This window comes from Lepisosteus oculatus, chromosome 2, assembly GCF_040954835.1.
Source record: "Lepisosteus oculatus isolate fLepOcu1 chromosome 2, fLepOcu1.hap2, whole genome shotgun sequence".
Taxonomy (NCBI): Eukaryota; Metazoa; Chordata; class Actinopteri; order Semionotiformes; family Lepisosteidae; genus Lepisosteus; species Lepisosteus oculatus.
This window is the reverse complement of record NC_090697.1, coordinates 11,998,514-12,021,530: the sequence shown is the minus strand read 5'-3', so window position 1 is coordinate 12,021,530 and position 23,017 is coordinate 11,998,514. Positions and strand designations below refer to the sequence as shown.

General features: G+C 46.2%; 2 protein-coding genes across 2 annotated transcripts; both read left to right on the top strand.

Annotated features, from left to right (window-relative positions):
* The first annotated feature begins 1,151 nt into the window (after positions 1-1,151).
* On the top strand, positions 1,152-15,699 carry cpsf3 (cleavage and polyadenylation specific factor 3). The gene is made up of 18 exons (XM_006626125.3): positions 1,152-1,328; positions 2,301-2,364; positions 2,491-2,588; positions 3,264-3,392; positions 3,840-4,017; positions 4,444-4,533; positions 5,495-5,645; positions 5,733-5,908; positions 6,496-6,654; positions 7,653-7,799; positions 9,234-9,386; positions 10,337-10,445; positions 10,567-10,665; positions 11,646-11,740; positions 12,413-12,500; positions 13,223-13,292; positions 13,626-13,722; positions 15,316-15,699. The coding sequence occupies exons 1-18, from the start codon at positions 1,258-1,260 to the stop codon at positions 15,415-15,417; spliced, it is 2,076 nt and encodes a 691-aa protein (XP_006626188.1). The 5' UTR covers positions 1,152-1,257; the 3' UTR covers positions 15,418-15,699.
* Positions 15,700-17,185: 1,486 nt separating this feature from the next.
* On the top strand, positions 17,186-22,571 carry iah1 (isoamyl acetate hydrolyzing esterase 1 (putative)). The gene is made up of 6 exons (XM_006626183.3): positions 17,186-17,331; positions 17,792-17,844; positions 18,183-18,334; positions 19,901-20,062; positions 20,797-20,918; positions 22,005-22,571. Exons 1-6 carry the CDS (start codon positions 17,269-17,271, stop codon positions 22,188-22,190), a joined length of 738 nt encoding a protein of 245 aa, XP_006626246.1. The 5' UTR covers positions 17,186-17,268; the 3' UTR covers positions 22,191-22,571.
* Positions 22,572-23,017: the final 446 nt, after the last annotated feature.

The following is a 23,017-nucleotide window of genomic DNA, read 5'->3' as shown; positions in this document are numbered from 1 at the left end:
GTAAAATCAACAACACAGAGCGCCTAATACCACTTTGAATTCAAGGAAATTGATTTGCAGCCTTTCCATTTTTTATTTTCTGGCGTTTAAACGGATAATGACAGATTCATAGTTTTAATTTTGTTTACAAATTGAAATTCGTTTAAGATAAGTTTAAGCTTCTACTATATGTTGTTGTCTGTGTGTATCAGCGTGTTATTGTTAGCAGGATTGAATACTGATATATTACCAACTAGTTGTCTAACATAAGAAAGATTACAAATGAGGGGAGATCATTCAGTCCATTTAGCTTGTTTGGTAGTTAGTAGCAACTTGATCTAGATTCCAGATGATTTAGTGTGTGGCTTCTACAACATGGCTGGGTAGTTTGTTCCAGACTCCCACAACTCTTTGCGTAAAGTTATGCCTCATGTTCTCAGTTTTAAATGCACCTCCATGTAGTTTCTACTTGTGTCCCCTGGTTCATGTTTCACTGCTCATTCTGAAGAAATCTGCTGGGTTGACTTTGTTGAAGCCTTCGAGAAGCTGGGATACTTGTATCAGGGCCTCTCAGAATTTCGTCCATTTAAGAATAAAAAGGTGCAGGTCTTTCAGTCTGTCAGTGTAGGACATTCCCAGAATGTATCGTGTTGGTCTTCTCTACAGCCAGCCATGTAACGGGAGCAGGGCAGGATACACCCTGGATGCGGAAATCCTAACCACTGCATCACCCTGCCACCCTGCAATTGCAGCTGAAATCTTTTCATTAAAACTGCTGATGCTTCACTGAAAGCTGGCTTATTGAAATTCTGTTCTTCGAGTTTTCAGAACACATCACGTTTAAGTATTAGTAGTACTTAAATAAAAAGGTTACTTTAACAGAGAGCGTTGAGTAAGGAGAGGACATATGTACATTTTGATGTGAATACACCCATCACCGTTGGATTCTATGTCCCAGATAGAAAAATATGTTTCAAGGAATATTTTGCGGTTTATTGAAATACTTAGTGATACTCGAAAAGTCTAAACTGTAGTAATGAAGAACTATACTCTCTAGAGTTTTTATGCAGTAGGTACACACAGACTCACTGCGTGTATTCCGTTAGTAACAATGATGTCGGAACCAAAGATCGATAGGGATAGTTTCAGTAGGGACGTATTTTGCACGCAGAACCGGAAGTTGTCCTGTTTCGCGCAAGTGATTATGAGGCAGAGTGGTGCTCCAAGTTTTTGCTGTTAACATTGTTTCATGACTTATGAAATAGAACTGGTTGTTTAATGGCTGCGAAGCGAAAAGCCGATATTTTGGTACCAGCGGAGGAAAGCGATCAGTTATTAATTAGACCCCTGTAAGTGTGCTGTGGTTTGCGTTTGTGGGTTACAGTGAACAGCCATGAGTGCCTGTGTAATGTGTCGCGGGAGATTCAGTAAGGAGCAGTGCACCGGTATAGAAAGTAGTATGTCCAGTTGTGTAAGAGTATTTCCCACGGAAACTATTAATTTGGTGCAGACGAACGCATACTACATTGTCGGCTACTCGAAATTATTTTTGTGTTGATTTTCATTTATGTATATTTTGTACGTAATACAACGTGTAATTGTATGTAATTGATTGATACAAGTTTTCTAAACATCACAAAGACCCTTATGTACTCTTGATGATTGGGAACAAAAACAGTTCGGATACATTTCATTATACATTGGGGGTTTATCTATACAGGAATCTCAACAGAGAGTTCTTAGGTCTCTTACAGTTTTATTCATTTATTTAGTAGTCTAAAATAAATGTAGACGCAAAGGAAACCAGACTGATGTTCACATCAGTAAAGTTCATTAGTCTTAGTATTATAAGGTATTTGCTTGGACCAGTACAACTCAGTTTTCTGTTGCATATGTGGTTCCAAAATCTATTTTCCAGATGTATATCATTTTAATAGTTTTAAAAAGACAGATTCTCAATAAATAGGGTGTGCAGACTTAACCAAGAGATTAAGAAAGCTTCATTTTACAATGTTTCTCTGGTGCAACAAATCCTAGGTTCCTTACTTAGATTTCTTGAAAAAGAGAACGCACGTTTGAACTTTGTGAACATTATCTATTGGGGGACTTTTAAAGCTGTTATTGTTTTTTTCATGCTAAGCTGCTTTTTACTTTTGAATTCCCTAAAATTGTTCGTTTTGTAAATGCGGTGCATTCTTTGAGTGTACATTGTGCAGGTTTGGAAATTGGAAAAAAAGGAAGGCTCTGCACTTGCTTCATGCAGTTCCTCCTCTCGAGTCTCGAATTAAAGAAGGGTGTTCTGTTTTTCATGGTCCCCTCAGTGGCGCCGGACAGGAAGTGGGAAGATCATGCATCATCTTGGAGTTCAAGGGAAGGAAGATCATGGTAGGACACTGCCTGCTCTGTCTCAGGCTCCCCCTGCGGGGTGGGGCAGACACTCGGTGTCACAGTTCTGTGGCGGGTGGGTGACACCTGGAGAAGAGGTGCCATGCGCTGTCTCTCTTTCCCCAGCTGGACTGTGGTATCCACCCAGGCCTGGAGGGCATGGACGCGCTCCCCTACATCGACTTGATAGACCCCGCGGAGATTGACCTCCTCCTGATCAGCCAGTTTGTACCACCAGCCGCTCCGGTCGCCCTCAGCCCTGGCCCCAGAGCACCCCTTTGTCTTTTAGCCAGTCCTTGCCTTCCTTTAATCGGTCAGGCTAATTCCTAGGAACAGCCACTTCCTGGGTTTCAAGCCCATTTCAGTTCCAGTGTCGAATGTAAACAGTTCAACTTGGGCAGAACACAGAGGTGCAAATATTGCACAGATATTTTCTCTTGTTTTATGGAAAGAGCAAAACTTGTTGGGATGGTCTGATACAGTGTTGTTCCCCTCAACACAGTGTTGTTGACACCTTGAATTAGGCATCTAATAATAAGGGCTTTTTAGATTTGCATAAACACTTAATAGGTTGCTGCCTCTGAATATGCAAGGGGAAGAGAGGGGACAGCACTCTGTCTGCTGTTTTTTTTTTGTAAAAGATCTGCAGAAGAGTATTTTTAAAACTGAAGAATGAGCATAGAAGAAGGTTAAAAAAGTCGGACCAAGCAAGAATTTCATTTACAGATGCCATCAGCGGGTCTTGGGTGGTTAAAGGCTTTGCTGAAGTGAAAACATGATAACACAGGGGAGCTCCAGGACAAGAACTGACAGTCATCCTTCTGCCCAAAGAGACGTGCCCTTATTGAATTAAGACGTGTGCCAGTTCGTTATTGAAACATGCATATTGTGTCTGGTAGTTTCCACCTGGATCACTGTGGCGCTTTGCCCTGGTTCCTGCAGAAGACCAGCTTTAAGGGGAGGACATTCATGACTCACGCCACAAAAGCCATTTACAGGTGGCTGCTGTCAGATTATGTTAAAGTCAGGTGGGTGATTGTTTTTGTTTTTCTTCTTATGACAGGAAACCTCAGCATATTACTGTATGTGGATTGAAAAACGTACAATGTGTTATCAGAGTTTATACCAATAATTCATTGTTAGACTTGGATGGATCCACGTGCGAGATATTGTTAGATGTAGTGTTAGATGTCTGTCATCCTTGTATATTTTTCCTTCATCTCGTTCATCCTGTATGTGACTTCTTTCCTTTCCTGCTATGCAGTAGGGTGACCAGAAAGCTGCTTTTCCAAAGTCAAAAATTGACCTTTTTGCCAAGATTGATGTTTATGTGCCACAGAAATATAAGATCAAAGGGAACATCTGCAAAAACAATGCAGTGTGACTTAATTACCTCAAGATCACTTCAAGTATCCTTTAAATGTCCGATTGCTGTTTCTGTTTAAACACTCCCTGCCTGTTCTCTTTGACCATAGCAACATTTCAGCGGATGACATGCTGTACACAGAGACAGATCTGGAGGAGAGCATGGACAAGATAGAGACGATCAACTTCCACGAAGTGAAGGAGGTCGCAGGCATCAAGTTCTGGTGCTACCACGCGGGCCATGTTCTGGGGGCGGCCATGTTCATGATTGAAATCGCTGGTGTGAAGGTGGGACTTTGCCCTACGCTACACTGCTCTTTAACTGGAGCTGTTCGGTGCGGACGAGATTGTATTTTTGCTCCTGAGCCCTAAACACAGAAAAGCTGTAGTTCTGCTAGAGTAGATATGTGTTTTTAAACATTAAGATATCCTGCATTTTTCTTCAGTCTAGTAATATGATAGACTTAGTTTTCTGTAATGTCGTGGAACTTTGTCTTTGGCCTTTGTTTGTTCTGTTAAGGCACTGGCTTCATGAGACGATTCTTACAAAGGGGCACACTGAACCAACCCTGGTTACAGAAGAGGCCTTAGGGATTAGTCATTTCAGTGAATTCGAAAAAATCAGTCCTTGATTATTCCATCGCTGCCTCGGTGTAAATGTGCCGTCAGTATGTCATGGATGTCTGCGAGAGAGGTGTTCCTGTGTCTCTCCAGTTGCTGTACACCGGAGACTTCTCCCGCCAGGAGGACAGACACTTAATGGCAGCAGAGATCCCCAGCGTCAAACCTGACATTCTCATTATCGTAAGTCTGTCCCCTCCGTCTTGTGCCTGTCTTCCACACTTTGCCACCATCTGGCTTCACGACAGCTTGAAAAACTTTTGCAGTTCCTTTAAAAAAAGCCTGTGTGAAACGTCTGCGGTTGCTGAAACAGCCCGTTCCAAGTTTGAGGCTGTTAGTGGCAGCTGTGCCGTCTTGATCACATCAGATCTTGGCTGCTAAGCAAGGTTGTGCCCGGTTGGTACTGGGATGGGAAACGTCGAAAAGGAAGACCAGGCTGCTGCTGCTGTGGACCAGTAAGTGGCGCTGTTTCTCCACCACTGCCCCAGTACGGTGACGGGGGACACCGTGCTGGAGGAGTTTCCCTCCTTCTGGTGAGAAGCTAAACTGAGCTCGTTGTGTTGAACTGAACATTTCGAAGGAGTAAAGTGCGTTAACCCCGGTGTAACGACTAAATTACACCTTGGGCTTGCACTGTCTGCTCTTCCTTAAGCTCACGTTGATTGGTGAAACATTTTTCTCACTTCTCTGTTGTGCACTTTAGAGGTGGACGAAGTGGGTCCTATGTGTTTAGGGGTGTTTTGGGATCTTTCTGGGAGGAATAGTATTATATACATTTAACAAATGATTCCTCCAGTTGTTACTATTTTTTTCTTTCTTTTGTGCATGAGAAATAACAAAAGGCTGTGGTGCCTTATCTTCAAATGCGTAAGCCCTTTTTGTCTTCATAGATAAATATCTTGGGCATTAACGATGATGGGATGCGACAGCAAACCATTCCATGATTATGTAAAATCAGGTTCTGGTCAAGAGAAGCGTTTATAGGGAATACAGCTATAAAATGCCGTTCCTATGTGTTGTTTTTTCGCTGATACTCCATGTTGTAGTGCATCAGCCCTCAGTTTTACCGGATGGTGCAGGCACGACTGTTTAAAAGCAGGCTCCTGGTGCGAACCTCTCTCTCGGCTCCTCTAACCTCGCCCAGGAATCCACGTACGGCACCCACATCCACGAGAAGAGGGAGGAGCGCGAGGCCCGCTTCTGCAACACGGTGCACGACATCGTCAACCGAGAGGGCCGCTGCCTCATCCCCGTGTTCGCCCTGGGGAGAGCCCAGGAGCTCCTGCTGATTCTGGGTGCGTGGGGGCGCCCGCCGTTGCCGAAACTCCCGCCCGCATGAACCGGGGGGGGCTGAGGTTGGCTTTTGGGTTTTGCTTTGGCAGACGAGTACTGGCAGAACCACCCCGAGCTCCACGACATTCCCATCTACTACGCCTCGTCTCTGGCGAAGAAGTGCATGGCGGTGTACCAGACCTACGTCAACGCCATGAACGAAAAGATCCGCAAGGCCATCAACATCAACAACCCCTTCGTGTTCAAGCACATCAGCAACCTCAAGGTGAGCACGTGACTCTCTGGACAGACGCACATGCTTTTGGTGTGATAAATAGCAAAACTACTTCCTCCTCCATGGCAGCTCACCTGTTATGAGGCTCCACCCAGAGTGGGGGATGAGATCTCCAGGCGGGGGCGTGTCTCGTGCTCGGCCATTTGCTGCCTATGACCTAGAGCCTCCCACACCGTTAACACCTAAATCTGGTTTGATTTGAATACAGGCTTGAATGTTGAACTTCCATTACACTCTGCACCACTCCAGTCCATTTCATTCCACTCCAGTCCATTTCATTCCACTCCAGTCTAGTCCATTACAGTCCAGTCTAGTCCATCGCAGTTCAGTCAATTACAGTCCAGTCCATTGCAGTCATGTCTAGTCCTTTCCAGTCCACTTCATTACAGTCCAGTCTAGTCCAACCTAGTTCAGTCCATTCCAGTCCAGAGTGAAGGGCATGTATCCGTTAAAACTCTAGAATCACAATGTTTAATTATCTTATATTTCAAGTCCCCCTCAGTCTTGGCTGTGCGCTGTAAGGGTTCAGGGAGTGGCAGTGAGCGATGGTCTCAGTCGGGGCTCTGTCTTGCCCGTAGAGTATGGATCACTTCGATGACATCGGCCCCAGCGTGGTGATGGCCTCTCCGGGCATGATGCAGAGCGGCCTGTCTCGGGAGCTGTTCGAGAGCTGGTGCACCGATAAGAGGAATGGCGTCATCATCGCGGGCTACTGTGTTGAAGGGACACTGGCCAAGGTGAGGCTAGATCTAGCTGGGCTGCAGAAATAACAGTGGGCTTTGTTGGAGCCTGTGGTATCTGTCCTGTCCCTTTCCATCTCGGGTAGGCAGACGGTGAACTGTGTCTTACAGGCCGCAATTTGTACGCAATGCGAAGAAACTCTTTACCAGTTTGGAGAAGATCCATCTTAGGAGTGACTTTTGTTGGCGTTTATTTTTCTCCCTTTTTAATAAAAGCCCCGGTGTAATAGCTGAATTCATGTTGCTTTTCATGACCCTCGGCGCTGTGTTTTCCTGTCCTCTCGGGACACTAGCGCAGTGGCCAGGTCCACACCTGCCTGTCTTTTTGTGTGCGGGTCATGCTTGTCTCGCACGGGTTCGATTCCCATTTTCTTGAGAAATGGAGTCCTACCTTTTTTCCCAGTCCTACCGGGACTGTTTAAACCCTCCCTCCCCCATAAAAGCTTTATGATAGCTTGATTGCAGTCAGTTAAGTAACAAAAAATCTGAAACGATAAAAAGACACCCGTGGCGTACCACGCAGTTTCACTGGCTACCATTACTGCCTCGCGGCTCTGGAGCCCAGAGCTCAGTTCCTAGGGTGCTGTCGGCGTGGAGTTTACATACTGGTAGTAGGTTAATTGGCTTCTGGGAAAATTGGCCCAGGTGTGATTGTGTTTGTGTCAGTGTGTGCCCTGCGATGGACTGGCATCTCCTCCAGGGTGTACCCTGTCTTGTGCCTGTTGCTTGCTGGGATAGGCTCTGGTAACCCCACAACCCTGAATTAGATAAGGCGATTAGAAAATGGAGGCCATCTGAGTAATATAAAACTGGGGGGTATCACAAGGCCAGGATTTGAACACTTCTGTCCCATGTCATTAAAATAAATACGCGGTGGTTTTGACCACCGCGTGGTCCCAGAACACTGAGCTCAGTGTCTAAACTGGGGATGCTGGGGCGACTTTGGTCCAGTCAGGCTCGGTCTGGCCTCACGGGAGTGTCCGTGTTCTGTGCAGCACATCATGTCCGAGCCAGAGGAGATCACCACCATGTCCGGCCAGAAGCTGCCGCTGAAGATGTCTGTGGATTACATCTCCTTCTCTGCTCACACCGACTACCAGCAGACCAGCGAGTTCATCCGCGCGCTCAAGCCTCCCCACGTGGTAAACCCGCTCTCTCCCTCGCGCGGCGCGAGCGCGGCCACGCGGTCCCCTGCGAGCCCTGTCATCCGTCCTCGGGGGGGGGGGGGGTTGTTTTTATGGCACAGTCCGGTACAGCAATACGTGAAAGACAGACATCGCCAACAAAGCAGACAGTACAGTAGGGTTACAGGAAATAAGAGAGGTATTGACATCGTTTGAGAGGGAGGTCGCGGGGGGGGGGTTGGAAGATTTCCTGTGTCTTTTACCGTTACATCTGGGGAGACAGAGGTGTGATTTCACAGTGGAGGGGGTGGCACACGGCGCATAATGCCCTCTTTACAACCCCCTGTTGGTAGGGGATATTTAAGTTGATTTGATTTGGCTCTATTATTTTGCTACTTATTTTCACTCATTTTCTCAACCTATTACAACTGACGATACTTGTTGATATGTTGCCAAGTCAACAAGTGAGACCGATATTTTAAGATGTTTTCAATAAATGACTCTTGAAAGGTGTTCATATAGTTCTGTAGTTATAGATCTACCTTCAAACGGCTCAGTTTCCCAAGAAAAATGAATCTCTGTTGACCATTTTTTATAAATGGTGTGACCTCTGCACATTGTCCTTTGAACAAAGATACAGTGCCTTAGAGAGTTTATACTCTCTTCCCATTGTAACGCGTTTTCTGACCTCACACCCTGAAATCAAGACCTGTTCAATCAGAAATTATTTTACCTTCATTTACACATTGTAACACATGATCTCTAAGTGAAAGAAAAATGCTCAGACATTGTGAAAAGTAATTCTAAATTAAAATCCAGAAAAATGGGTTGGGTAAGTGTATACATGCCTTATACTTATAGTTATAGCAGTTGTAAATGAGCTCTAGTGTAACCACTTGCCTTCCACAACACAGAAAGGTTTCCAAGTCCTGTCTAGACTTGCTGTAGGCACTGTGTGTATCTTTGTAATGCAACCCTAACTAGCATAGCTGTCTAACCTTGAGCATATGTTCTGGTGTTGACTGAGCATCGGTTCGAGAAACCCAAAGATAGATTTCCTATTGATTGCACACCACCCTATTTCCGCCTGTGCACTCCTACATCTGCTGCAGTAAATATCTTAAAATAGACAAAAAGTATATTTGTTTATGTCACAATGAATTGATCAACAGCACGTTTATGACACAAGGAGTCTTATAAGAAAGTCCGCACACAAGAGGGGGGCCCGTCTCATTCAGCATAACAAAGTTCAGCAGTTAATTCAACATCTTATGCCCCGTGTATTCGAGTGTCTTCAAAGCCATTATTCGCTGTGGGGAGCGTTGTCACGTGGGAAGTCGACTGATTCTAAAAGGGCCGGGGGGTAGTGCCCCCTGTTCCAGTTTCTCTTGCTGTGAGCTCCCGGCTCGGGCCGCAGGGCCGGTCTTTGGGTGAACGTGCTTCCGCCTGCAGATTCTGGTCCACGGGGAGCAGAACGAGATGGCCCGGCTGAAGGCGGCGCTGATCCGAGAGTATGAGGACAACGACGAGGTCCACATCGAAGTGCACAACCCCCGCAACACCGAGGCCGTGGCCCTCAACTTCAGAGGGGAGAAGCTGGCCAAGGTGAGGCCTCCACTGCGGGAGAGGCGGGTGGCATCGCGTGTCTCCATATCGCTCAATAAATCAATCCGCCCCTCAATCCATTATGTCCTTCTGCGGCATTGTCAAGACACTTTCCACTTTCCTTTCACCAGCTGACAAAGTACCGTCAGCCGCACAAAACAATAAGATTTACAAATGTGTTGTTAAAAAGATGGATTTAGAATTGTAGGCCTCGGAAAGTAAGTAAGTTTTGAGGTGAAAGTTAAAGGCGTTTTAAGAGGGTGGTACTATAGTCAAGAAGATCATTCCAAAGGCGAGGGGCTGCTGCTGAAAAGTACGGGACGTACGGGATCTGCGCCTGTGGCTGGAAAGGTTGCCGGTTCAAATCCCGCAGCCGGCAGAAGAATCCTACTCCTTTGGGCCCCTGAGCAAGGCCCTTAACCCCAACTGCTCCAGGGGCGCTGTACAATGGCTGACCCTGCGCTCTGACCCCAAGCTTCTCTCTCCCTGTCTGTGTGTCTCATGGAGAGCAAGCTGGGGTATGGGAAAAGACAAATTCCTAATGCAAGAAACTGTATATGGCCAATAAAGTGATCTTATCTTATCTACGACGTGAAGTCCTTGGAGCACAGAGAAGTCTAGACCAGCTGAAGGAAGAGCTCGAACGGGGCTTGTTCCCGTAAACCTCCGAAGGGGACTGTTCTGTGACCATCATCTAGTGAAAATAAACGTTAAGACCTGTTTCTTAAAACAGGCATTGAACCTAGTATTGTTTAGAAATGTAGAAATCCTGTATCTTCCGCAGTACAGCATGATGATGCTTAAAATGGTAATTGGTGATGTGCCACCTAGCTTCGTGTCTGTCGGTCTGGTTATTTAAAGTAGATGATGCGTGTTTATAGGAGCTCAGATGTGAAGTCTCACTTTAGCGTGTCCTTGTTTTTTTTTTTGTTTCTAACCTCTTGATATAGGTTATGGGCTGCCTGGCTGACAAAAAGTGTGAACAGGGGCAGAGGGTGTCAGGAATCCTAGTGAAACGCAACTTCAACTACCACATCCTCACGTCCTCCGACCTGTCCAGTGAGTAGCGCCATGATCTGCCAGTGGGGAGGTCACTGCTGACGTGGCCTTTTCTCATTTCTTTTCACCACTACGCACACCGCGCCGGCCACGGCCACTCATGCGACTTCTTGTCTTTCAGATTACACAGATCTGTCTGTGAGCACAGTCAAACAGACCCAGGCCATCCCCTTCACAGGACCCTACTCGTTACTGGTGAACCAGCTCCGCAGCCTGGCAGGTCTGTGAGCTACCCCCCAAACCCTCGAGCACTTACAGCAATGCAGCGTTAATCTGGGGGGGGGGTACCGCGTTATCGTTTTCCATGTCAGGATTCCACAAAATAAAGCTGTGACTAAGGCCTCAGTTTAAAACTTCATGAAGTGCTGCTGGTGGGTCCTTATTTGAGCTGCTGTGTGAAGGAATTTGAAAAGCAGTGTTCGAGATACTGTAGGTCTTGCAAGAACAAAATACAGAATTTCCTAAATGACTTTTGTAAAAGTTTCTTTACAGTGGTAAAGTAGACATTTATGTCATAGATTAAAACAGCCTGTGAAGTGTGTACCCCAAAAGAAGAGATTTTGAAATAGTTCCAAGGCCCTTTTTAATTTGTTTTTTATATTGTCTTTACCTTTTCCCACCAGGATTAGTTGTTAGGATTCCTTAGCAAGGGTTCAGTGCTGTAAAGCTCTTCACACCCAGTGTCCTGGTGGATCGGGATTTAGTAAGTGACGCTGTGGGGCACCAGAAGTAGTCTTTCCCTGTATTTCCTGCGTGTGGGGAATCGCACTCGGACCTTGATGAACCCAATTCACAGGGCATCTCTGCCGATAGCCTATTAGAGCTTGAGGTCCAACATCTAGGTTGCTTGTTTTTTAGAATCTGGTTGATCTGAGGACCACTGATGGACAGACCGTGATACAAGCCTCAACAACAGTGCTGTGTAATTTCTTACAGTCTCCTACAAGACTCCTTTGTGCCTTGTAAAAACACAAGTCGTTTTACATACGAGAGGAGACCAGTCAGTCTCTCTGGACCGTCGAGAGCTGGTGTATAAAAAACAAAGTGCCCCGTCCTCAGTTTGAAATGAACTTCCCTCTAGTTAACTTCTGCTGTGCAGTTTCTCAGCGGCCGTGTTTGGCTTTATACATATTTCGTCTTGCTCTGTGGTGGGATGTCACGGTTTTCACATGACATGATGTCCCAATTCCTCCGTGTCAGGGGATGTGGAGGAGATAGACACCCTGGACCGGCCAACCTTGAAGATTTTCAAGAACATCGTCTTAGTGTACGAGGCAGGAATGGTGGTACTGGAGGTGAGTATGGAGAGGCGGCTCCTACAGAGCTTTATTTAAATAGTTAAGCCATGATGCATTTGACACTTCTTGAGCTTCACTCCTTCCAGACTGAGGACTTACTGTTTATAGAAGAATGTCTGATGTTTCAGAATGCACTGTCTGTGTAGAGCCAGGCTCAGAGAAAAACATTTTTATGGTGTTTGCTTCTACTTCCAGTCTTTTTAACAAAGCTTACAGCAAGTCTTTTTTGTCATTATGAAGGCATTGCCTAGAACATCAGAAAAGTGAGCTTTGCATGAAGCTTGGTGTCCTGCTCTTGCAGCTGTGCTTTGTCCAGATCGATAAAAGTGCAAGCAGCAGTCCGTTTCTTCTGCCTGCTAGCCTTAAAGTGATTTACTTTTAGAAAAACATGCTCCCTAAAAGAGCTCTCTATGTTTTTAGGTCTTTCTTGTATGCAAACTAGATTAACACTGGGAAACCGGTGTCTTCAGAGACTCGCCAGTGATTCACGGTGGTTAGCGAATGTATTTTTACACGATTGATATCCCCTCATTTATGTGGAGATGACTGCTCTCAGTCAAGGCGTTGCAGTGAAGCCTGGGTGGGAAGAGCCCATGTCTGACCCAAGCTAGCAGATGGAAGTGATACTTAAATAATTGAGAATTTTTGTGCTTGTGTTTTCTTTTTCAGTGGCTTGCAAACCCATTGAATGACATGTATGCCGATACGGTGACTACTGTGGTCCTGGAAGTTCAGTCCAACCCCAAAGCTCAGAAAGGTCAGATTGACTCAAGAGTGTCCTTGAAAATTGTCCATCGAAATGTATCGGTGTGTTATTACCGGTCTCGTCCGTGTTTGATTGAGCTCGTGCCTCTTTCTTCCGGGATGTGAAGAAAGGCGAGTTTTCCCGTCTTCGGGGAGCGCACGACTAAAGCTCCTGGCGGAAGGGGAAAGGGAAAGAAGGAACAAGGAGAGGAAAAAAGAAGGGAAGGAAATTGATAAGGGAAGAGAAAAAGAAAAAGTAGGAAGGGAGAGGACGTAACTACAATGAAGTTATTGGAACGGAAGAGGTGTATATATTTTTGGGAGGTTCTGGGTTCTGTGGCTGGTTGTGGAGAGAAAAGGTGATTTTGCAGTGTGGGATTCACAGGGAGCCCGTAACTTGTATATTCTGTTTTTAATTCCGCTAAGCCAATAACAGTTTGTTTTGCTAGTTGAGGGTGGATGGGGGAGGGACAATGGGTTTATTGGAGAAATCAAGACAATTGATTTTTTTTTTCGAATGGACGTCAATTCTAAAAAAAACAAATCAGTTTTGTGGTACAGGTGTGGATTTTAATGAGCAAGTCTGAAAAGTTGCTGGCGTTCCTGAGGGAATGGCCATCAAGCTTTGGTTTATCCTACTTTGTGCAGTTTTTTTTCCCAAGTGCCTCGGGGGTGCCGGGACCTTGTGATTGTACTGCGTACTTCTTTTCAAGAGGTGGTTCTTTTCATCCACAGTATTGGAGACCACTAAAAGAGGGAAGGTAGACATGGAGATTTACCAGAAGAGACTGGAAGTAATGCTACAGTAAGCAAACACTTTTTTTTGTACAGACGATTAAATAAAAAATAAATCAGTTTTAAATAATTCCTCCTTGTGTTCACGTTCAGATTTCCAGTTTATCTACCAGAGCTGGGTTGCGAATGACACATACACATGCAAATGACATGTGGAATTGTGCATTTCCTGTTGAGAAAAGACTGAGAAGCTGAGCCTGAAGCCTGACTTTGCTGAGGGGAATACCCTCACTTCTTGTATTGAGGCCTCCCAGGACTTTGCAGACAAACACTTTCAGAAGGACATGAGGCATCATGGGACGCGATAGCAATTCTTCTTTTGTCTTCCTTATTTGAATCGCAGGGACATGTTTGGAGATGACTGTGTTGAGGTAAAAGAGGACAAAAACGTGGCCGTGACCGTGGATGGGAAGACGGCTTACATCTCGCTGGAGACACGAGTGAGTCACTTAGATTTTATATTGAAGGCAGGAGGCGCAACCTTTGACCTAAGAGTACAGATCACCTACAATGAATTGCACTAGAGATTATTTCTGTATGGAGAGAAACAGGCTAATCGATTTTACTTTTCTACATCAGGTATACTTTTAATTTGCTTTCATCTCTTTAAATTTGGATTTGTTTTTTAAATCCCTTTTATGTCTTTGTTATACCTACCCTCTTTTGGAACAGCACGTGTGTGTCTCAGCTAGTAGTACGAACCCTGTGACCACCCACACCCACAGAGAAGAATGTGGAAGCGTAGACAGTCTCCTCTGACCCAACCCGTTTTTAAGCCATTTTTAAAATACCCACGGCCGAATGCTGGAAGTACAATATATGGTCCAGCAGGTCCCCATGCCAGGAGAGCCCTGGCTGACTAATCCCAGCCTGCCAGTGGCAGCACCCAGCCCATTGCACATGGCTGCATGGGGAAGCCCAGTCATGGTCGGGCAATCCCAGTCACAGTCAGCTAGTGACACGACCCGCGATTGGAGAGCTTGGCTTACAAGTGCTGGTCCTGGTTGAGCCCCTCGATATTTGGGTTTGATATCAATCCTGCTACGAGTTCCAGAACTCCTGTCATTCAGGCTTGTCGCTTGTTGAACAGAAAGGAGAAACAAAAACACGCTGAGGGAGTAGCTGATACGGAGTCTTTCCCATCAGTGTTTCTTCATCGCCAGTTGATCACCTATTAAGAACTGTTCTAGACGGAAATAAGAAAGGAATCTCTGAATCAGGTTGAGGGGGCTGTGTGCTGAAGTGAGGTTGTTTTTAGAACCAAGGACCGAGTGTGTAAAAGGAGAAGCTAAAAACAAAAAAGCAAGAAGATAAATACAAAAATGCTCAGCATGAAAATCAAAGACTAGGGCTTGTGAAAATAAAATATAAAAAGCTAAAATCCTGCCATTTCACTGCTAATATAGATTAGAATTCCACTGAGCATTTACACTCGATGTATTTTGAGGATATAATCAAAACTACATACACATTCAGTATAAGGCATATGTTACGAGTATAAAACAATTTCCCCCCCATAGTTAATGATATGGAATAAGTACTGGATAGCATTCTTGTTTTCTATAGGCTTACTCTTAACCTATCTGAGACCTTCCTGTAAGACACATGGCACAGGGGAAAGATACTGACTTTTTGCACTAAAGTAAGTTATATTAATAAAGAAATGGGAAAAAAAAGATATTGCAGCCGGTACAGGGACAAGGGATCCCAGAACATGTACTGCACTGTTCATGAAGGGTTAATTTATTGTTTAATTGCAGTACGAGAATTTTGCATGTTTGGTTCCATCCAGAGACTAGTAGTTCGTCATGAAGCTCGTTTGGAAAGTTCATGAAACGGCGTTCATCGGCGGTGGTTCCTCTTCACGGGGGATGGAGGAGAACTTTCTGGGTTTCTGAAACTACGGTCGCTGGCAGTACAGGGCGGCAGAGTGTAGCTCCATTGATCTCGGAAAGTTTTCCGAGATCAGTCGCGGCGGGTGCGAAGGCGCGCCCGTGTCTCAGACGCCGTGTTGCGCCGCTGTCTCCCCCCAGACGGTGACCTACGAGGAGGGCAGCGCGGAGGACGAGTCGCTGAAGGAGATGGTGGAGCTCGCCGTGCAGCGGCTGTATGACGCCCTCAACCCCGCTCTGTGAGGAGGAGGCCGGCTCTCAGGCCGCGGGACCGAACTCCTTTCTCCGCCGGAGGTCCGACCCTCAACCCCCGCTCCGCGCCGTCGGGCTGGGGCGGCAGCCGCGTTTCACGGTTCAACACCTCATAAAGCCTGTCTCAACTGCCTGTTTTTTTTTTTTTGTGGTGATTTTCTTTCACAAAATTCATATGTTGCGTTTTCAAACAGCAAGAATGTTGTTTAACTATTTGTTCGTTTTTGTTGGAAATGTTTAAATTCGTAATAAAAAGTTGGCTTCTACTTATAAGATACTTGATTTTTATTCATTTTGAGCCTTGGACTACATTTTTGATTTTTCAATAGTGTGTCACCGGTACTGATAAGAATATTTTAAATACAGTATAGAGTATTTAAAATAAGTTTTACCGAGGCTGTGTTCTTTTTTACTTTTTTAATTTTTGGTAATGGTTTCAATGCAGATTGAAAACGTGAAAAGGTAATTCCTGTTTTTTTAATAAGTTTAAGCCTTTGCATATTAAGCAAAAGATTGAAAGAAACACATGCAGCTACACTGTGGTCTCTATTCTCTCTGTATTCAGTATTATATGTCCACACAAAGTCTGCCTCATCAATGGCTTTTATCATTAGACTGGGTTTATCTCTATATGTAAGAGCGAAGTGTTCATTCTTACCTGCTGAAAGGAGGTAAATTTGATGTTTCATATACAGAACTTGGCTTTCATAGGGTGGTGCATGTCCATATGAAAACATTTGGAGTTCAACAGGAGGTTAAAGCTAATTAGAGAACTTTAAAATAAAAATGTTATGCTATGAAAGCAGCCATATCACCCTGCAGCTCACAACTTGCAGCCCCCTGAAGCTCAGCAGGTGTGAGCCTGGTCGGCACCTGGATGGGAGACTCCCGGGAAAAACTAAGGTTGCTGCTGTAAAAGGTGTTAGTGGGGCCAGTAGAGGGCGCTCACCCTGCAATCTATGTGGGTCCTCATGCTGCAGTATAGTGATGGGGACACTATACTGTAAAATGGGGCCTTTGGATGAGATGTAAAAGTGAGGTCATGACCTTCTGTGGTCATTAAAATTCCTAGGGTGTTTCTTGAAAAGTGTAGGGGTGTTACCCTGCTGTCCTGGCCAGAGTTCCCCCTGGCCTCCTAATTCATCAATTCATCACTCTGCTCTCCTCCCCACTGAGAGCTGGTGTGTGGTGAGTGTACTGGTGCACTATGGCTGCTGATGCATCACCCAGCTGGGGCTGCCTACTGGTGGCGGTGGAGGGGAGTCCCCATCACCTTTGAAGTGCTTTGAGTGGAGTGTCCAGAAAAGCTCTATATGAATGCAAGGAATTGTTATGTGGATAATATGCAAAATCATTTTTCATTGTTTCATTCTTTTACGCGGGAGTCAAAACTCTAGTTTTCTCAAAACAGAACAGTTTCTTGCATCCTGTTCACCATCAGAAAAATGCTTATTTCTGGCAAGGTTTGTAGCAGCACGGAGCCTGAAATCACAGAAGCTCAGGGCCCAGGGCAGGACTACAGCCTGAAAGGGGCAGCAGGCATGGAGCATTCAGAGACGCCGATCTAATCGTCACGTTTTTGGAAATAAAGGAGAACCAGGGCACCAGAATTATGCCCATGTGGACACAGGGAGAGCACAGAGAATCCACCCCGCGCCTTTTCCGAGTTGACCTTATTTGATATGTATATGAAGGAGTGAACAAAACTGCAGAGGGAGCTTTGAGGCGATTGTCGACCTCCGTGCAGTAGATGGCGCAAACGATGCAGAAGGCGGAGAAAGACGGAAGAAAACCCCAGTGCAAACAGTACCTGCCGCCCGCCGGTATCCTGAGTTTTAAGTCATGTCTAAAATCAAAAACATAGTGTGGCCCCAGGTTATCCTGTTTGGCGACTCGATCACCCAGGTAGGCTCTCAGTGTGATCATTTAAGCCCGACAAATTTCAATAGAATATGTGTGTGTCCTACATTTGGGAGTGTTTACTCTCGTACGTGACGTGTGTGATCTCCACCTAAACAGATCAATGTGTATCCATAAATATAATGTGATTGGTGTGTCATCCCGGGAATCCTTTAAAAGATGAAAGTGCTGTACCTTAAATCAGTGGTGGTGGTATGAGGTGGTTTTCGTAAGTATTACATATACATGGTATTTTTTCAAGACAGGAAGTTAACTTTGATGGTCTTTACTTCATTCTTAAATGCCCCAGACATCTGTTCCCTTCACATACTGATAAATCCCCTTTCCTGGTATTATGGCTATTTTTTTAATAAACTTTAACTGTCCGAGCCCTCCAGGCTATTCTTTAGTTTTGTCGGAGACTTGATAGACGGAGGTATAAAGATCAACTCTGTCCTCTTCGTAGTTCTCCTTCGAACCCAAAGGCTGGGGCTCCGCTATAGCCAACAGACTCGCCAGGTGAGTTTCTGCTCGGAGGCCTCGGACCCTTACATGTGGGCACGGTGTTGGGTAGTGTCGTATATGCCTTCAGCCTGGCTGGTTTGCTTTCAGACTTTTTAACTGCAGAATGTTGTTTTTTTAAAAGTAAACGTATCAGTAATATTAAAAACTTACTGCACAGTGTTTGTGACCTGTATCGCTTACGGTCCCGTTATTTCAAGGACGCAAAGCGGATGATACATTAAAAAAAAACCGCGTCCTTTTAAGGTCCATACTTCATTTTAAAATCTCTCCACTCTTATCTGTTCTTGGTTCTTTTTTTTTTTTAAATATTATTCCTTGGATTTAACGGAAAGAAAATGCGATGTGGTCAACCGTGGGCTGTCGGGCTACAACACCAGATGGGCCAGGATGGTTCTGCCGAGGATCGTCAACAGCAGCACCGTGGACGCCAGCAACATCGCTGCCTTCGCCATCTTCTTTGGCGCCAATGACAGCGCTTTGAAAGGCAAGTGAACCTTGATTTAAATCCGGGGAAACTTCTGCTGATGCTATTAAAGTATCCATTTGGCCACTATAAATATTTTTTTTAAAGTGTAATCCAGGATTTTTACATTTATTTGAACTTTTTCTTTTGAACAATAGAAGGAAATGCAATACAAACGAGAGTACAGATAACATATCCGTAACACCGTCAGGGGTTCATATTATTCAATGGGGTTGAAGTTTAACATAACGTCTATTTCATGACAAATAATATCTGTATTGGCCTTTTTTTAATATAAGTTTGCAAACCAGTCCAGATTTTTTTTTTGACAATGGGACCTAACCAAAATAAATGTTGAATGGTTTCAGGGCTACTTTTGCGATAAATTTGCCCGTGTTCGGGCGTCCTTTCGCTGTAGGGGAACCAGGAAGGGTCATTCAACGCTGAAAAAACTAAAACAAGAAACGCAACGTTTCGGCGACCAGGGCTTCTTCACACCCGACAATCTTCCACACGCAGTGTTTGTCCTTTCTATTTTTCAGCGTGGAATGAAACCTTACTGGTCGGCCTGTGCTGTATGATCCATGATAATTATTATAGGATAAACCATTGCAGAAACGGGTTTCAGACTGTCTGGTAATGTCGTCTCGTTGTAGATAAGAAGGTGAGCATGGTAGCGCCATTTATTTTGTTTTCGAAAACGTGCTTCAAAGTGTCCAGTAAAACCGACTCACAGTGGAAAAGAAAGAAGAACATGGAAATGATAACAAGAGGTCCTGTAGCAAATTTACTTTAAAAAAACGTGCTTCAAAGTGTCCAGTAATACCGACTCATTGATGAAAGGAACGGAGCATATGAAAAACAAGAAGAACGTGAACATCGTAGAAGATTTACTTTGGGTTCTGAGGAAAAATGATCGATTGCTGAATTAATGTGGCCCCAGTGGCCCGGGCTCCTTTTGTGCGCGGCGGCCCCTGCCGGACAGAAAGAAGGCTTCTGCAAAGCCGCCGTCCCGCTCGGTCCAGGGGGTTGTGTCCAGTGCTCCCTCTAATTTTTAATGGCCTGTGCGCGCAAAAATTTCAAGTTTTTCCCCCCAGTGGCAAAAACTTGTGCGCACTAAATTGAGTGCCTGTAAAATTGTAAACCTGAGATTATTTTTTTGGTTAACATAGTCATCCTCATATAAACACAGAGATCCAAAAGACCGGGACGGCGATTCAGCGAATCCAGTCGAGGCGGCCGAGTGCCGAGCGAGGGTGAGCAGTGAGGTCCGCGACGACGAGAGCAGAGATATCGATGATCGACTAGCGATTATAATGCACACAGCCAAGTTGGGCCTCTCGCAGCCAGTCCCGTGGTCAATTGAGCATTTTTCAGTCGACGACCGGGTTTTATTATTATCTTTTTCTTAAATTGTGATGTTTTGTGCGCTGTTCGGTTTTCTGCGTGCGCCGGCTTCGCACACGCGCACAGCCGAGAGGTTGTGGGAGTTGCGGGAGGCGGTGTCGCTGCCCTGCCTGGGGCCGGACGCGGCCCGTGGGCGCCGTGCTCACTCCCCGCGCTGCGGCGCGTGTTCCCCGTGGGCAGAGCGGAACCCCCAGCAGCACGTGCCCCTGCCGGAGTACCGTGAGAACCTGCGCGGCATGGTGCGCCACCTGGGCAGCCTGGGCGTCTCCGCGGACAGGGTCATCCTCATCGCCCCGCCGCCCCTCGACGAGCCCGCCTGGGAGGAGGAGTGCCGCCGGAAAGGTGACCGCCACCGCTGTCGCTGACAAGGGCCTGGGCGTGCGCGCGGTTTAATGGGATAATCCGTGTCCTGCCTCCGAGTAAAAGATCTGAACTCTTCCTCCCAATTCAGACCATTAAAAACCACACGGGGCATTGCTCTTACCTGTAGTGCTGGGTGGGCTTCGAGGGCTCGTGCATTTGCGGTGATGCTCTAATATTTCATGCATGAAATAATCCCAGTTCGCTGTATCTGGTGTTGTTTTGTTTTCCTACTTCCTACTTTGCATGTTGTATTCTAAGCTTTTTTTTGGTTACGCCAGTCCACGGTAAAATTTAAGCTATATCTATATTGTAACACAACGGGGCCTCAGGCACCCGCTCTGGTACGCCGGCTCTTACACAGTGCCTGTCGGCCGTAAGCGTTACACTATTTTGTTTTTACAGTGCAGGAATTTGTTTTGAATGAAATGAGACATGAGTTAAAAAACAGTGAATACGGATGTAGGAGCCCCCACATCCAGCACAGACACTGCGATACAGTCGCTTAATGTTTAGGTAGACACTGTGCACTGATGGGCTGGCCGGCCTGTTCTTCTCTTTAACTTTTGGCATCTCCTTATGTTTTTTCAACAAGGCAAAACCCCATCCATTCCAGGAGCAGTGTCTGACTCTGGTAGATGACCCTGTCAGTGAATATTTTGTCATCTACGTGTTGTTCATACTGAAACTGTGAGGTGTCCTTTTTTCCTCCTTAGGCAGCCCTCTGAACCGCCTCAACGCTGTGACTGGGCAGTATGCTGAGGCCTGTGTCCAGTTAGCGGCAGAGTGCGGGACTGACATTCTGGACCTGTGGACTCTCATGCAGAAAGACGGGCAGGTGAGCTCACCTGAGGACAGTCAGTAACAAACTAAGGGCTAAAGACAGGATGATATACATTCTTGATGTATGCTTTACAAAATGCTGGTCCAACTCTGGAGGACGGGTGTTTCAAAGTCTCTTTGAAGGAACAGCGCCTGACAGTTAAGCCAGTAACGAGCTGATTTAGCTAAACGAGAGAGGGAAAAATGCAAGCTAGGCAAATGCATGCTAAGCAGGACGAGAGTTAGACCGACCACAGAGTTTTAAAGTAAGATTCTTTAAGAAAGGACCTTATTTTCAGTGTTTCTGTGAGAATGTGTTTGCCCTTTTCAAATAGTAACAATAATAATAATAATAATAATAATAATTGCTTACACTTATATAGCGCTTTTCTGGACACTCCACTCAAAGCGCTTTACAGGTAATGGGGACTCCCCTCCACCTCCACCAAGTAGTAGGTGGTATTGTGACAGGAAATTGCCGAGTTTGCCTTGGCTTATAATGGGATTTGAGCCATGCCTAGGCCTGCCTTCAGAGAGGCTCCTGCAGAGTGTGGTTCCCTGAGGGCCGGGTGTTTTTTGGCTCCTGTCCCCCCCCGTCTCCGTTCCACAGCCGGTCTAATCATTTCCTTAGCTCCATCACTGCACGACCTCTAACCGGACTCCAGGGTGAGGAAGAAAATGTCGTGTGGGGGGAAAAAAACCCACTGTAGAAGACCTGGAGAAAACTCCTCTTTCTGAGTTTAGTTTAGAAAATAACTCGGGTCGTTGTTTAAAAGGCTAGTCCGGTGGGAGCAGAAACCGGAAGACCCCAGCCGCTGCGGGAACAGGCAGGGTGTGTGAGAGTCCTGGTCTAGGAGAGGCTTGGCCTTTCCCTGGTGTCAGCTTTCCCAGAGTCTCCATGCTGCTTTTCCCAGCCCCGGCTCCCCACGAACAGCCTTCACGCTGAGGCTCAGTACCGGGGATGGAAACCCCGCTGCGCCCCGTTGTCCAGCGGTTCAGTGGACGCTGGGGGGCAGGGCCCCCTTGTGGGACGCTGGGGGGCAGGGCCCCCTTGTGGGACGCTTGCGCTGCCCAGCGTAACGGCGCCCCCGTGTCCCGCCAGGACTTCTCCTCGTACCTCTCGGACGGGCTGCACCTGTCGGACGGGGGCAGCAAGTTTGTGGAGCTGCAGCTGTGGCGCCTGCTGGAGAGGCGCGTGGCCCCGCTGCCCCTGATCCTGCCCTACTGGGGAGATGTGGACCCGCTGAACCCGGAGAGCAGCCTCCTGCCGGGGCCCCCAGCGCAGTAGCGCAGCGGGTGTCCTTCCTGCGCGGGCCGGGAGGAAGACCCAATACTGGCTCCGCTCCTCTTCGCTGCACTGAAAGCAGCCGTACTGTATGTGATGCACCGGGGAGCTAGGCTACACTTTTTTCCCCATTTTTCCCGGAGTTCATCCACCAGCCATTACAAGGTCTAGTTAAAAAGCAATGTAATTCTACCTTTCAGCTGTGTAGGTGGTCACATGCGTCTGTACTTCCTTCAGATGATTTTTCTTAAACTGCTGCTTTTGCTGTACAGCATTCCTCACGCGGTCTCCTACGGTCTCGTTGGCTGTCGCGGAGAAGAAACAAACTTGCGGAGATTTCAGTGTTGATTTTGACAAGTGTATAATAAATCTAACAGAAACACATTTATAGTCAAATAATTTTGCTCAAGTCGTTTGCGGTAGGTATTTGGAGCAGTCGTGATCAAACGTTCGATTGTGTGTTTCCCCCGTTTCTCGCCTCTCGGCGATGCTGTCAGTGTTCCGCCTGCTCTGTGATTCTGCTGTGAAGAAGTGGAAGACGACGTGACAGGAAGTACTTCAGAAGGGTCACCAATGACAGGAAGCCACTCAGCCCCCACTAGCGATTGTGATTGTTAGTGACCCAGGGGATACTTTCGTTCCCATGTTTTCCATGTTCTTGAAAGGAGACAGAATATCAGGTTCGACAACGCATCCCCACTGCCCTAGGAAGTGTTCTCGGTTTTATTTTAAACGCACTCCCCCCCCCCAGTTTCCACTACTATTTTCTGCTTTGTGGTTCTCTAATAAGAATTTGGGAGGGTGCGTGCTGGCCGTCTTCATCTCTCCTG

Excerpts from the sequence above, each read along its gene's own strand:
- cpsf3 (XM_006626125.3), top strand. The coding sequence starts at position 1,258 with ATGGCTGCGAAGCGAAAAGCCGATATTTTGGTACCAGCGGAGGAAAGC. Across the intron at positions 4,534-5,494 it reads AACCTGACATTCTCATTATC|GAATCCACGTACGGCACCCA; the intron begins GTAAGTCTGTCC and ends AACCTCGCCCAG. Across the intron at positions 10,666-11,645 it reads CCAGCTCCGCAGCCTGGCAG|GGGATGTGGAGGAGATAGAC; the intron begins GTCTGTGAGCTA and ends CCTCCGTGTCAG.
- iah1 (XM_006626183.3), top strand. The coding sequence starts at position 17,269 with ATGTCTAAAATCAAAAACATAGTGTGGCCCCAGGTTATCCTGTTTGGC. Across the intron at positions 17,845-18,182 it reads ATAGCCAACAGACTCGCCAG|AAAATGCGATGTGGTCAACC; the intron begins GTGAGTTTCTGC and ends TTTAACGGAAAG. Across the intron at positions 20,919-22,004 it reads TCATGCAGAAAGACGGGCAG|GACTTCTCCTCGTACCTCTC; the intron begins GTGAGCTCACCT and ends GTGTCCCGCCAG.